Source organism: Schistocerca americana, chromosome 4 (assembly GCF_021461395.2).
Source record: "Schistocerca americana isolate TAMUIC-IGC-003095 chromosome 4, iqSchAmer2.1, whole genome shotgun sequence".
Lineage (NCBI taxonomy): Eukaryota > Metazoa > Arthropoda > Insecta > Orthoptera > Acrididae > Schistocerca > Schistocerca americana.
The window spans coordinates 563278540-563294659 of NC_060122.1; the positions used below are offsets into that span (position 1 = coordinate 563278540).

At 39.5% G+C, this 16120-nt stretch overlaps 1 protein-coding gene across 3 annotated transcripts in view; it reads right to left on the reverse strand.

Moving 5' to 3' along the window:
* Positions 1-200: 200 nt before the first annotated feature.
* The window catches only part of LOC124612832 (abscission/NoCut checkpoint regulator), a 163691-nt gene continuing 147771 nt past the window's right edge, over positions 201-16120 (reverse strand). For 2 of the 3 annotated variants that reach the window (XM_047141258.1, XM_047141257.1), the window contains 2 exons: positions 12047-12124; positions 201-488 (listed from right to left, as the gene is read on the reverse strand). In XM_047141258.1, coding sequence (XP_046997214.1) covers positions 339-488; positions 12047-12124 — 228 coding nt within the window. In that variant the 3' untranslated portion in view covers positions 201-338. The remainder of the gene's footprint in view (positions 489-12046; positions 12125-16120) is intronic. The other variant, XM_047141259.1, reaches the window with a different exon arrangement.

Here is a 16120-nt window from a genome sequence, read left to right on the forward strand (position 1 = left end):
GCTCGTATTTTCCAGGTTTTGAGTGAGAGGAAAACATGAATAATAAGTTTTCCCAGAAAATAATTAACAAATGCTTTCATTTTTTAAATTGGTCAGCAGAGTGGTTCAATCATTTAGTAACATTTGATAACAACAGGACTCAAAAGTTACTTAAGGCACAGCATACATAATATAACATGCTATTATCCATAAGGCTCATATAATGTTAGTGACTAACTTTTCATTCATATCAATTGGAAAAGCTAAATTACTTCTTTTAAGCAAATGACATGGGTGCATACATAATATCTGCAACAAAAAAATCAGATTGCAGCAGTGTAATATGTAACACAAATGGATCACTTGAATGGACTTGTCTTGTGCTCTTTCATGTCCCAGACATCATGGCCTTCTGCATAACATCTATCACAGTAGAGATCACCATTACAGCCATGACATCTCTTTGTTGCATCTTCATTACAAATAATGCACCAAGGTAATTCTGTATCCTGAAAACAAATCAAAAGTGTTACATTTAATTACTTAGCATCTGACCACAGTAATGCAAAATTTTGAATGCGTCACAAATTCCTGGAAATTAGAGGTTCATTTTATTTTTAATTTCCACTATAATATATAAATTATAGGAAATATCGAAGCTTAATATAGTCAGTTTTGATAGGTGTAATGCTAATTTGTGAACTTATGATAAAATCATTTTCATTCTTGTCAAATGCTCCCTGTTCTTAGAGGAGGCCCGGAGGGGGAGGGGAGAAATTTTACTTAACATCAATGTCAAACAACAGCAGAAATCCTTGGATGGAATAATACATAGAATAAAGGAAAGGCAACTGCTCACATAGTTGACTGTTATGTGGCACATGTCAGTCAGCTATAGGTGAGTGGTTGCCTTCTCTCTATTTTATAATGCCAATATTAATACAGATAAGTGTCTACGCCAAGGCCTTGGTGAAGTAATCTCCAATGTATAACCAAGGAATTTAACAAAAACACAGAAAACTTAAATCAGTTTAATTAGTCTATATGTAATTTGAACACTGATGAGAGTGGTGTCGAAATTACTACTGCACCTCATAAACCATGTTTTACAGATTTTTCATTATTATGACCTCTTGATTGGTGATACTCAATTTTAAGAAATCAAATGATAGTAGTTGTTCGACATGCTTGAATAACTGATAATCTATTCCGCTTCACTCTCAATCAGCCTTGATCCCAAATTCCTCTTCTTTTCTTCTACTTGTCAGTCATTCTACTGTTCCTTGTCACTCTAAATCTTCAGCATCTCAGTTTTTCCCCTCTTATTTCATTTAGCTTTGCATATTAGTTAGGAAACACATGATCTAGGGGTGTTGAAAGATGCATATCTGCTTTATAAGCTACAGAGCAACTGATGTTCTAGGTAACTCAAACTAGCATCCCGCTGATGCATGTTACTCATGACTTTCTGCCTCAACAATAAAAGTCACTGAGTGCTAGAGGCAATACATTTGTCACATTACCCCCACTCCTCACTTAAAACTATAGTAAATAATAGATTTAAAGATACATGCTAGAGATTTTTGTTACCTTAAGCTGCTTTTACAACCGTGCATCTTGTTTTTATTCACCAAGTGCATGTGCTTGTCCCACATGTAAGTACAGCCAAATGTGTAGGTGAACACCTCTTTCTTACCATGTGCGCATGTGAGATTCCAGTCACATATAGAGAGAGGCCTGGCTTGTGTATAGGGAACTGTCTTTTGGAAAGATAGCTGATATTTTTGTAGATGGTTTGGAATGTAGATATTTTAGAAATTTCCATGTGTTAAAGAAAAAGATGTATTACAAATGTTACATGGATGGTTTTCTATTCCTGACAGAGTAATAATACAGATATCGAAGCATTGTCACTATTTATAGGTAATAAGTACTCATAAATGGAATTTATTACCGAATTGGAAGAGGGAGGTTCTTTTAATTATTTCGCTTACTTTATCATAGGGGTCAGGAAGAAGCACAAATTTGTGGTTTATATTGGAAGCCCACTGGCACAGTTGTTAATGCAAATTCAAGCCATGTGTCAAGATACAAGGGGGGCTTCTTCACATCTATTATTTGTCAGGTGCTTTATTTACCTTCAGAGGACGAAGACATACAAAATGAACTGATACCTTACAACAAGCAGCAGTAGCTAATGGGTACTCCGCAAAAGTTGTAATGTGCCCTTGTAATAGAAAGAAGTTAAAAAGAAAAAGAAAGAAACAAAAAGAGAAATGAAAAATATAGTCTTAGTCAATGGATAGTAGCAAAAGCAGAGTTAAGGTTTGAACTGTACCCATAACATTTCATCAAAAAATGTAACAGCAAATTGAAAAATGGTTCAGAAAGTCCCGTATCAGGAGTGGCTTCCATGTAAACAACAGTTTAAGGTTGAGAATTATACATGACATAAAAAAGAAAAACAAATTTTTCAGGGTCAGAGGTATATAGGATTGTCTGTAACTAGTGTGACCATTATTATGTAGGCCAAACTGATAGATCATATAATTTGAGTCTTAAGGAACACTTACGACTACAAAATGGGTCCAAATTGACCAAATATTTGTCCAATACTGGACATCAACTGGATGACAGAGAAAACAGTATGCAGTTCTCCGCAATGTTCCAAAAGCGTGTACACTTCACCTGCTAGAAGTTGTAGAGGTCTTTAATCTGAGAAAAATTAGCCCAGTGGAATACTTAATGAACAATTGATTTAGCACCTGAAGCAGGAGCAGCCAAAATTTCAGCTCATGAGTCGTGCCCAGGCACAAATGCCAAAGCACTCAGCCCTACTTCACATTTCCTCCACCACCATGCCAACAGCCTGAGTGCAAAGAGGGGAAAATTGCGAACACATTGCATTTATATGGCAATGCAGTAACACTGTGTACTATTCTGTTTTACATTTCACACTGAAATATATGAGGATACTGAAAGGGTAATAAAGTACCTAAAGGAAGATCAAAATCTAATGGTCACGGGGGCTGGGAAGCAGTTTTAGGGGAAGGAGTAGAAGAAAAGGTTACTGGAGAATATGGGCCTGGCACAAGGAATGAGAGAGGAAACGACTGAGCTCTGTAATAGATCTTAGCTAGTAATAGCAAATAATCTGCTCAAGAATCACAAGAGGAGGAGGTATACTTACAAAAGGCCATGTGATACAGGAAGATTTCAGTTAGATTACATCATGGTCAGACAGAGATTCTGAAATCAAATACTGTATTGTAAGGTATACCCAGGAGCAGACATAGACTCAGATAACAATGTAATAGTGATGAAGAATAGGCTAAAGTTTAAGACATTAGTCAGGAAGAATCAATACGTAAAGAAGTGGGACACGGAAGTACTAAGGAATGATGAGATACACTTTAAGTTCTCTAAGGTTCAAAACAACAAGGCTACACCGTTGTGTTTTGAACCACAAGGATTACCTAGCAGGACTCCATCAGCTGTCAGATACACCTATAAACCTTGCCACAGGGACCCTACTCCAGTCACTCCTTACGACCATCTCTCCCCAGAATCCAACTCTTTGCTCATCCCTACCACTCCCCGCACTCTTACCTTCTACATGCTTCCTAAAGTCCATAAACCCAACCACCCAGGATGTCCCATTGTGGCCAGTTACTGTGCCTCCACTGAGAGACACTCTGCTCTCATAGACCAAGACATTCAATTTATTACCCGGAACCTACCCTCCTACATAAAAGATACAAATCATTTCCTCCACTGACTCTCCACAGTTCCTGTTCCTTTATCGTATGGTGCCTTGCTCATGACTGTTGATGCCACCTACCATTACACTTAATATCCCTAATGCCCATGGCCTTACCACCTTTGAACACTACCTTTCCCAATGCCAAATGGATTCCAAACCAACAACCCTCCTCCCTAGTCACCATGACCAACTATACCCTCACTCACAATTACTTCTCCTTTGAAGGCATTACCTACAAACAAATGCAAGGTATGGCATTGGGCACCTGCATGGTACCGTCCTATGCCAACCTATTCATGGGCCTTCTAGAGGATCCCTTCCTAAATAGCCACAATCCTAACCCCCCACCCCCTACCTGGTTCACATTCACTGATGACATCTTTGCGAGCTGAATCAAGGGTTAGGATACCTTACCCACATTCCTCCAGAACATCAACTACTTCTCTAACATTTGCTTCACCTGGTCCTATTCAACCCAGCAAGCCACCTTCACAGATGTTAACCACCACCTCAAACATGGTTACATCAGTACCTCTGTCCATATCAGACCTACTAACCACCAGCAATACCCCCACTTCGACAGCTGCCACCCGTTCCATACAGCCTAGTCATTCATGGTTGTCACACCTGCAATGACGAGTGGACCCTCTCAAAATATGCCGAGGGTCTCACTGAAGCCTTCGCAGACCGTGATTATCCTCCCAACCTTGTTCAAAAGCAAATCTCCTGTGCCTTATCTTTCCAGTCTCCCAACACCTGCCAAAGTCCCGCTGTCCGGCCACAGAGGAGTGAGGAATTCCCATCGTAACTCTGTACTACCCAGAACTGGAGAAACTTAATTACATTTTCCACTGTGGTTTTGACTATCTCTCATTGTGCCATGAAATGATAAATGTCCTGCCCACTATCCTTCCCAACACTCCCACAACACAACCCCTGCTCTCAAACACTTACCTCATGGCTCATATCCCTGTAATAGATCTAGATGCAAGATCTGTCCCATACATGCTCCCAACACCACCTACTCTAGTCCAGTCACAAACATCACCTATCCCATCAAAGGCAGGGCTACCTATGAAACCAGTCGTGTGATCTACAAACTAAGATGCAAACACTGTGCTGCATTCTATGTGGGCATGAGAACCAACAAGTTGTCTGCTATTGCTGAGCATGCTGCCAAACATGACATCCTTCATTTCAATGACTGCTTCACAGCCTGTGCCATACGGATCCTTCCTACCAACACCAGCTTTTCTGAACTGCACAAGTAGGAACTTTGCCTGCAATATATCCTACATTCCTGTACCCTCCTGGCCTCAACCTTCATAGTCATTGTCCTCATCTATCCAGCCCATTCTAGCACTACACAGCCCTGATTCCATCATCGCACCCAGTCCTTTTACTTCTCTCCTTTTCCACTAACCCTCCCTCTCTTCCCCACCTCTCCCCTGCCCTCCATGTAACCTCCCAACTGCACATAGCTGCCCTACCCTCTCTCCACTTCATCCCTTTGTGCTCCCCAGCAGCACTTCACTGTGCTCCCCAGCAGCACTTCACTGTATGCCACCCCCTACACTACTATCCCTCCTCATCCCAGCCTCCTCATTACGCTCACCCAGTCGCCATTCCCATCACGCACCAGTGCTGCTGCTAGCAGTGTGGCTTCAGTTGCCTGAGACTGCAGTTTTGTGTGTGTGTGTGTGTGTGTGTGTGTGTGTGTGTAGTCTGTTTTTGATGAATGCCTTCCTGGCCGAAAGCTTTATTTGTGCCTATCTGAGAGTCAGGATCTCCGCTATATGGGGAGTACCAACTTTCCTTTTCATGTTATGCTTCACCTAGATGAGACCTTAATCTATATTATCTATCATGTTTTAATCTGTATTGCTTCTTCTTCACTACAACAGGAAACGTATTTTTTTTAAATGAATACAAGAATATAAAAAATATTCACGTCATGGGCTTATAATGAGAATACATTAGGCCTATGCGCTTTATAATGAGAATATATTATGCACTAAAGAAGAATTTTTTATTCTGTTTTCATGTTATATTAAAATTATTACTTAGGCTGGTATTAGTTCACTGTTTTAAATAATGCAGTGTTACATTTTTACGATGTTTCTCATAATACTCATTAAATAAGGTCTGCTCTTCATACTTTTATATTACAGTGTGCTAATATTTTGGTGACTACACTTCTAATAAAAGTTTTTTTTTTTTTTTTTTGTTATCAGTCTTCTGACTGCTTTGATGCAGCCCACCATAAAATTATCTCCTACGCCAACCAGTTTGTCTAAAAGAAGGAATTACACCCTATGTGGTAACCCGTTGCTACCACAGCACCGCTGTTACCACAGCAATTGCCATCTGTCAGAAGTCAAAAGGACGTGAGGTGCTTGTCATTGGATCTGTCGATGCCAGCAAAGCTAAGGAGACAGCACCCTCAAACGCTACAGGCTGCTGCACCTCTTATGTAGCATGCGCAGCCACTGCCCTCTGCCACCATGCGGAGACAACCATGATTTGGCTATTTAATCCCAGAGCTGAGAACACTCTTCCGTATTTTGTAATGTTGTTTGAGACTGATCATTACATGCTGCTCATAGATCTTGCATTGTTTTCTTGGAACCAACCTTGCTAAGTATTTCGGGGTGTGGTGGTTTATGCATTATGTGATTGCCTGTTTACTGATGTTCTGAATTTTGTGGGAGCATGCTGTCATGCTGGACAAGATGTTCATGGGCATATAATAATAAGCCTCAGGCCTTACTGGCCTACCCTTTGCCATTCCCCGCCAATGATGCCACCGCTGCTGAAGACGGACTCTCACGAAAAACACTTTGGCAACACTCTGCAGTCTTCACGATGAGAGATTCTGGTTCTATTAAAGCTCTTTTCCTGCTGTAGATTTTCCCACAAATGTATTGCTTCCTAGGGAAGTTAGCTCTCCTTCAGGATTCTGCACCTTTATCTTTTGATGAAATGTGCTGTTTGCTCAATTGTTATTACTGCAACAATATGCATGTGATTTCCGTGAGAATGGAGTTTCATTAGTGCAGAAAGCAATCTCACCAATCCAGTTGTATCTGGGTGGTGTGACTGCACAGGTTAAGTCAGAAGTGGCATTTTGTTACTGTTAAATCTCTGGAATCTTATGCAGATACTATGAGGTGAGACGCCATTATATGGGCAGCCCTCAATAAGGAAGATCATTGGCGAGCATTGCAATTCGAGGATCTATCTTTAGCAGAAGTACTCAAGATTTTCAAGTTTCTTGAGCCACTGACCATTACTTTAGATTCACGGGCTAACATACACGTGCACAATTCAGACATCAACAGACAGTCACGTTCTAGCACATACTCAGAAGCAGAGGTCTTGACAGTACAGCAGACTAGGCCACCCTGTTTCCACAAACATGGCCACGATGGAAAATTTTCCAGAAGTCCCTGCCCTCCTTGTTTTGTTAAACATGACTGCCTGGCTTGTCCAAAGTATTGGATAATAAGCTATCTTTATCATAAGAAAGGTCATATCGCAACCGTCTGGCTAACTCAGTCCACTTTTTCATTGCCAATCGCATCTCAACCTATGGACATTAACTTTGTTAATTCTGTGTGTGATGACATTGTTACTGTCTCAAATCAACTTTTGATGGATGCGTGTCTTAATGGGACTCCCATGTGCCTTCAGATGGATACAAGTGCAACAACCTCATTACTGAATTCCAATATTTACTTGCACCTTTTGTTCACCCCCACTGTCGGCTACTCTGCACAATCTTGTTTGCTACAACCAGTTTACTGCGGTAATGACATACAAAGCACCAGTTGTAGACAGTGCCTTTACAAAAAATCTGTTTGGTTAAAGACCATTTGTCCCCGTTTTTTTTCCAGGCTTAGGCAACACCATGGACTACATCAGGCGTATTGAAAGTAAAGCCTAAACTGTGCCCCGTTTTTTCCATGATCAACCTGCTCCATTTACACTTTACGGTTAAGTTAAGCAAGAATAAGACAGATGGACAGTCCTTGGCATGGTAGAACCCATTTCATCCAGTCAATGGACTACACCTCCAGTGATTATGAAGAAACCAATGGGCAAATTCTGTCTTTGAGGGTGACTTCAAGATGACAGTGAATACCCTGTCTGCAGTTGATATGTAACCCATTCCGCACCTAAACTCAATTTGTTTGAAGTAAGTGTGCCCGCATGATGGTTTGTAGGGGGGAGGAGGCTAACCCTGGAGCTATGGAGTATTTTTAATATTTTGGAAGACGAATGGCAACTTTTAAGTAGCCAGAAATAAGTTCCCTTTCTGATTTATTAAAAACTTTTGTAATACTGACTTTTAAACCATTTTCTTCAAAGAAAACACCTGACTACATTGTACTTTTTCCTTTTGAAAGCTATGGGAGGCCATGGCTCCACCTTGCTGGAGATATGGATGCCCTTAGTTGGAAGCCTATCTCCAGCTACAACTTGATGACAACTGACACCAACTTTTTGTCTTGAACATGTGGGTTGGCCTCTGCTAACACAAACACTTGGTTTTTAACATGGCAAGTGCACATGCTGTTTTTCAACATTACTTGGAACAGCTTACTCAACAGACTCCATGTTGTATAAATTACCTCCACAACACTGTCATTTCCGATGCTACTACTGTGGGATGCAAGTCTTAACTGCAACATACAGAAGTCAGAGTTCTTCCAGGCCTCCATTGAATACTTGGGTACATCATCTCTCATCAGCAGATCCAGCCAACTGACAGTCACAGTGTGGGTATTGTGGACTTTCTGCAGCCATCTAATGCACGCAGAGGAACTACAGGCATTTTATAGGAGTCCAGTCCCAGACTCCTAAATTCGTCAGGAGACACCCATGTGGGAGGCAGTGTTGTGGACATAGTTTATATTTATTACGCAGTAATACAGGACTGTAGGACTGTCTTCCAAAGCGCCGTGCCACAGCCAGGCCAGCGGAAGGCAGACATGTACTCGACTCACAGTATTGCCACTGCAGCAAAGCATGTCACGAGGCAGCCGACAACCCCCAGATTCTGGTGGTTTCCAGCTCGTCATCTCAATCACCAAAAAGCACTTGCTGATACTGAAGATTTGCACTCAGGAATCAGGCCCCAGGTCCACCTGAAGTACTCCCTTGCAAGAAATGGCTCTCAGCCCCCATTTACAGGACAAGAACCAGCAGCATGGTGTCTGCAACAGGAACGGGATGAACATCTGCAGTTGCAGTGTCGTCCCCCCCCCCCCCCTGCCAGAGATATAAGATTTGCATCATTTCCTGTTACACTATAATATTCCAATTTACTTAAAAGGATATTGTGATTTACACAGTCAAATGCCTTTAACAGATCACAAAATATACCAGTTGCCTGCAATTTTTTGTCTAATGAATTAAGCACATTTTCACTGTAAGTGTAGATAGCCTTCTCAATATCAGAACCCTTTAGAAATCCGAACTGTGACTTTGACAGTATGTTATTTGAGATAAGAGGGTTATAAAGCCGATTGTACATTACTTTTTCTAAAATGCTCGCAAAAGTGAAATTGGATGGAAATTTGATGCTATTTCTTTATCTCCCTTCTTAAACAGTGGCTTAACTTCAGCATATTTCAACCATTCAGGAAATATTCCACTGATAAATGACTGGTTACACAGATAGCTTAATGTTACTTAACTCAGAATCACATTCTTTAATTAACTTTGTTGATATTTCATCATACCCACTAGATGTTTTTGATTTTAAAGATTTTATGATGGATATTATTTCTGCTGGGGTACTGAGGTTCAAATTCGTATTATGGAAGTTATTTGTTCGCTAATTTTCTAGCAGTAAGAACAAAAGCAAATTAATGAGACACCTGTATTAAATAGTGTTAGCAATCTTGGTAAAATTGAGGAACGTATCGAAAATTTGAGTCTCCACTGGCTGCATTCTCATCTTTGCCTAGTTATGCAGAGTACTTCTGCATGTTGCTAGGGGGAGTGAGTGGACAAAGTACTGGTAGGTGCAGAGTCAGTTGAACTGGGCTGCTTCGGTAGTGTAACTTCTAAGGCTATTTGTCGATGAAGTATTTTTATGTTATATTTGTTATACTGTACAACTTTGTTCAACTCTAAGGTTGGAACACTGCAATTCATTGGTTTATTGGAGGTGGTATGCTCTTGCCTTCCTCTGACCTTTGTATAAACTTAGTTACAGGAGGCCTATTGTTTAATATGTACTCTGTAACACGGTTTAACTTAAGTTGTCTTTTTTCCATTGTTAGAGGTGAAAGAAGTGATACATGGCAGAAAAAAAGATTTGGCACCAAGGATGTTTGAACCCGAAACCTTAAGCTTCATATGCCTTCAGTTGTGTACGCTGGAACTTACCTACTTAGCTATGAAGACATACTGTTCCACAATGCGCTGAGCCACAATGCTCCTTACATTGTTTATAAACAACACAGTTAGTGTTTTAGAAATAAAAAGAGAAACTGCAAAGGTATTCTATGTTATTCATTGGGTTACAAATAATAAATAAGTATTTGTATCCACAAAGAGTACTTATCCCTTTATCTGTGAATAATTCATTCATGAATAAATTTTTCAAACTATCTAATGTAACTGACTTTAGAAAATGTCATATTTAATACACTTTTGCCACAAATACAAGTTGTGATACTGATAAAATTTCAAGTGACTGAAATGTATCAGGACCAAGATGTACTACCATACCCCAAATTAAAGATTTAACATAAGACCTAGCACAGAAAACTGCACTGTCACTATGACCCTGCAGGTGGCCAACATGGATTTGCAAAAGTGGTTCACTTACTTCTAGCACTGGTTGAAACTTTTTCTTGCAATCAACATATGACTGTCTTTGATATGAGTGGACAACAAATACACATGATATCAAACTCCATGATATTAGGTTTTATGAATGATCATAAATTGTGAGGCATTTCATATACACTCTTAAGAAAGCAAATTAAAAGTGAGCATCATAACTGTTACTCATCTAGTACATTGGCAGAAACTGTTGGATATATATGCCATCGAAGCGTCAAATGCCCAAAATTTACTGGAAATGCTGGTATAATTACTAGTGGTATTGATACTGCTGACAGAATATAGGTTCACTCTGCTATTTATTTCAGCAAATCGCTCTGCTGTTTCTGTAAAATCTTTAACTATCCCTGAATTTGCTGTTGCTTATGCTGTGGCATCATCTGTTGCTACCACAAGTAAATAAACTTTTCATCTATGATGCATTAATACCATGCAAGGTTTTGAGTTACTTGTCGTCATGGCCCAACACTAATCAAGCAGGTCACTGCCATAAACCACATATTGTGTTGAAATCAAGATTGATGCTAAGTTAATGGCTGAAAATGCATTCAAGACATATTGTCATGACTGCAAGTAATGAGAGCGCATATCAGTATCAATGAACAAGCCATAATCATCTTAAACAAATATAAACTATCATACATAGTTGCAAATCAAAGTCCAGGTCCAGAAAGGGAGATACCAGTTATATTTAGATATCAGCATTTTAAAAAAGTTTCAAAAATTTCACTGTCAATCTACCTGTCAGGAGGTATGTATTTCCTGTGACAGCCCGACAGTCATTCCCATGTGACATTTTTGCTATAACCTTTTGATTCTCTGTAGCCAAGAATGGAACTCTTCTATAATTTCCTGTCACTTTCATATTTTCTGCTGGGTTATCAGTGCATATGCATCTACCTCTAGCAATTCTACAGAACAAAGGTATCTTATAGTGTAACAATGTATACAATTCATAAATATCTTTGATTTATACCTTTGGCTAATGTTGTTGAAACATGACTAAATTCTTCAAAAGGAATACTATAACACTGTTTTAACTTTTAGTCCATTTCCATACCCTAACAACCACCACTTTTTGCACTTTCTTTGTTGCTTTCATCATTTGAATAATGGCCAGTCTTGTAAACATATAAAGTAATATCCCTACAATCATCTGAAATATGACTAAATTCAGAATCTTAGTGTATGGCATTGTTTATGAAACTTCTAATTGCCCTAAATCAAAGACGGTATTCCACTCAAAGCCATTTTGCAACTGAACAACTTCACATTCAGACAACTCTATAACTCCACACAGAAAACACACAGTAGAAAACAATATTCTTGAACTATGTGCCCATGTAAATGCCAGATTCATCTGTTTATACATCACCACATTGAGTCGTAGATATTCTACAAATATTTCATTCATATAGCTTTTATGTTTGCTTGAATACAAACCATATCTTCTGCAAACTGCATGTTCTGAGTCCCTGTTTCTGATGATTCCACTGATGGCAGAGACACTTCGTTCACTGCCTGTATAAAGAACACAGAAACTCATTTCAGTCTCACACTTTGGAGTTCATTAACATTTTTCTCTCACCAAAATTTGTTAACCTTTAAGGAACACAGGACATAAAATGGATACTAATGCATTTCAGCTTTTCACAGGTTGTTATGAAAATCTCAAAATATTCTAACTTACTGTAACTATTCTACAGCACATTGAAGATCCAGGTGAATGCATTTATGTAATTGGTTATTGTTTATTCCACGAAAACCATTTTCTTGGCACTAGAGAAATTGGGTAGGCATGTCACTATACACCCAACTCTGCAACCATGAGCACTGTGAATAACATATGCTTTATTTTAATGCCACAACTGGTTTTGGGCTATCACACCCATCTTCAGACAGCTGATGTTCTGATTACAATGATGATTTCCACATTACTTTCCTGGGCTGTTCACACAAATTAAACACAACATGGACCTCCAACAGTCAGAAATATGAATAAGACTATCCTCACTTAAATAGAAAACCACCTGCACTACATAACATCCTAACAACTATTGTAGAAGAGTAGGAACAGAGACCAAATCCAACACACTAACAGAAACTCAGAGTAACTGAATAACAAATATTTTTAAGAATGAAATCTTCACTCTGCAGCAGAGTGTGCGCTGATATGAAACTTTCTGGCAGATTAAAACTGTGTGCCGGACCGAGACTCGAACTCTGGACCAAGCTTGGGTAGCTCAGTTGGTAGAGCACTTGCCCGCAAAAGGCAAAGGTCCCGAGTTCGAGTCTCGGTCCGGCACAGAGTTTTAAATATTTTTAATTTTATCATTTCCTAAAACATGCTATCATTATAACTTGTATATATAGTTATATTAATCTTGCATTTATTTTTTCCTTGCCCTAATTAGCTTTGTACCTGTATCACATCAAAAATGATGCACAACAGTGCAAATGTTGACAGTATGCACTGTGTGTCTTGTTTTCATTCATTCGCAGTATCTGCTTATGACAACAGTAATGCCCTCTCAGCTTGCCCTGAAGTTTACGTTCAGTACTGTTCGATTTTGTCTAGGTTTTGGCTTTCCAGCTGTGTTAGTTGTGCATTAACAGTGATACACAGCAGTGCTATGGATATGTTTACTGATGAAGAGTTGGCCAATATGCACCTAGTATGCAGTGGAACATCTGCACCATTATGCTGTGCTGGGCAGTTCCCGCGCCAATGGCCGCCACGTCACGGTACTTTCGCATCTGCACATAGGTACCTGCAAGAAACTTGCATCTTCCATGTCAGAATGATAGATACTGGCTGTATAATATATGCTATAACATCTGATATGGAAGAATATGTGTTACACACAATTAGTAATACTCCTGCCTTTAGTAGTCAGCATACTGCATGACGTCTGAATAGAAGTTTATCTATGGTTTTAAAAGTCTTACATGAACAAATAATTGCACCCCTATCACCAACAGAATGTGCAGTTATTGCAGTCAGCGAACTACTTATTTCGAATGGCATTTGCACATTGGTTCCTGCAGGGGGGTAAATCCTAATTTTACAGCTTTAATTTTCTTTACAAACGAACCATTTTTACACGAGAGGGCATGTTCCACAGCAGGATATCACCATGTATGAGATGACAAAAATCTGCATATACCAGTCTGTCATTCCTATCAACAGAGTTTGCCATGAATGTATGGGCTGAGTACTGTCAACTATTTTATGATTGGACCTTATCTACTTGCTAATACACTAAATGGTGTCATGTTCAAAAGATTCCTTCCACAGTTCTTAGAAGATGCGGCACAGAGAATTCATCAGCTCAAGTGGTTTCAACATAACAGGGAGCCAGCACACTTTGCTCTCAATGTTGAAACCACATTCAAATAGAGTACACTGAAGACAATGGATTGGTTGGGGGTCTCCTGTTCCATGGCCAGCTCAGCACCAAACATGACATTAATGGACTAATACTTTTCAGCGCATGTAAAGAGCCTAAATTATAAGACTCTGGTCTATACTCGCATGGATCTAGTTGCCAAGATTATCGCAGGTGCGGAAGTAGTATGCCAAACACCAGTGCATACACAGTATGCAATTTGATGCCATTAGAGTGTTTCGTTAAAATTTCTGCAGCTAGTTGTTGGGAAAAAATCTCATTAAACACTTTGTCGTATGATCATTTAATAATAAGTTCATTCTTAAAGTATAAGCATTTTTCTATTGGTGACATGTTGCACCTCCAACACATTTCCTTTGTTCAGTTTTGATCTTTGCCCAATAGAAAATGAATGATAGCTTTGCTTAGTGGATGCTCTTTGCACTGTAAAGAAGAACATGGTAATTAAAGCACATGTGTGAAGCTTAAATTCATATGAAGAATGTTATGAAGAGTTTGTGTGCCACAAAGGTTCATTTAGAATATGTGTGCGGTTTGCACTGCAACAGCTTATACATACACTGTCCTGAAAAACCATAAGGACCACAGCAAGACAGCACCCTCCACTGGGACATAAGTAAATGAATACAACTGTTTTGCTTTATACTTTTAAATAAATGAGGCACATTAGCACATTTTTACTATCAGAACAACTTCTAAAATGGTGCTAAGTATTCGGATAGTCTTGTGTAGAGCAGGAGCGGTGGAAATGCTGGTGACTAAAACATCAAAGTAACCAGAAACGTTAGCTATCTAAATATGAGCATTATAGCCTGAAATAGGTTATGGCTCTGAAATAGAGCATTTGAACAGTATTTGGGGCCAATTGCATTATTGTCCAATAATTATTAACAGTCTAGGGATTAAGAAGATCCTGCACGAACAGAGTAACAATGAACATTGAGAAAATTCAACTGTACAAGGTCAATCATAACATACGAGATGAATTAGGACACAAAATATCTGAAATTATCTTTAATACATGTTCGGTTTGCTGCAAACACTACTATAACGATATCCATGTGGCTATGGCCGCAGACAAATAATTTTATCATAAGAGTGGCCATCCCCAAACTGTGCCCATCAAGGCCATCCAGTTGCAGAGCGTGCCCCACATCATATACATTTTTGTGCCATTAGTGTCTCGACTTATTTGATGTGATTCATCAAAACTTGCTTTCCTTTGTCAACCTATTCATCTCAGAATACCACTCATTTATTTGTTGAATATATTCTAGCCTCCATCTTCCTTTGTACTACCACATAAATTATTCCCTTATTTCTTAACAAACATCCTAACATCCTGCTCCACTTCAAAATCTCTTCTTTTCCAGTTTTCCAATGATACTGGGAAGGAAGAGATTTTGAAGTGGAGCCCTTCGCTACATTGCTGCACTCCAGACATACTTTCTTAGATATTTCTTCTTCAAATTAGGGCCTTTGTTTGATACTAATAATTCTTTTAATGAGGGACATTCCCTTTTCCTGTGCTCATCTGCTTATTAGATCCTCCTTGCTTCATGTGTCATGATTACTTTACTTCCCAGACAGCTGAAATTCTTCACTTTTTTTCCAATGTGGCCCGAGATTCGATGTTAAGCTTTTTGCTGATCTCATTTCCGCTACTTCTCTTTACTTTTTTCTTTCTTTGCTTTGCTCTCAGTCCATATCGTGTGGTCATTAGACTATTTATTCCACTCACCAGGTCGTGTGTCCGCCCCGGTAGCTGAGTGGTCAGCGTGACAGAGCGTCAATCCTAAGGGCCCGGGTTCGATTCCTGGCTGGGTCGGAGATTTTCTCCGCTCAGGGACTGCGTGTTGTGTTGTCCTAATCATCACCATTTCATCCCCATCAACACGCAGGTCGCCGAAGTGGCGTCAAATCGAAAGACCTGCTCCAGGCGAACGGTCTACCCGACGGAAGGCCCTAGCCACACAACATTTCCATTACCAGGTCATGTAACTCATTTTCACTATCAATGAAGACGCCAATGTCATCAGTGAATCTTATTGTTAACATCCTTTGAACCTGAATTTTAATCCCACTAATGAACCTTTCTTTCCTTTCT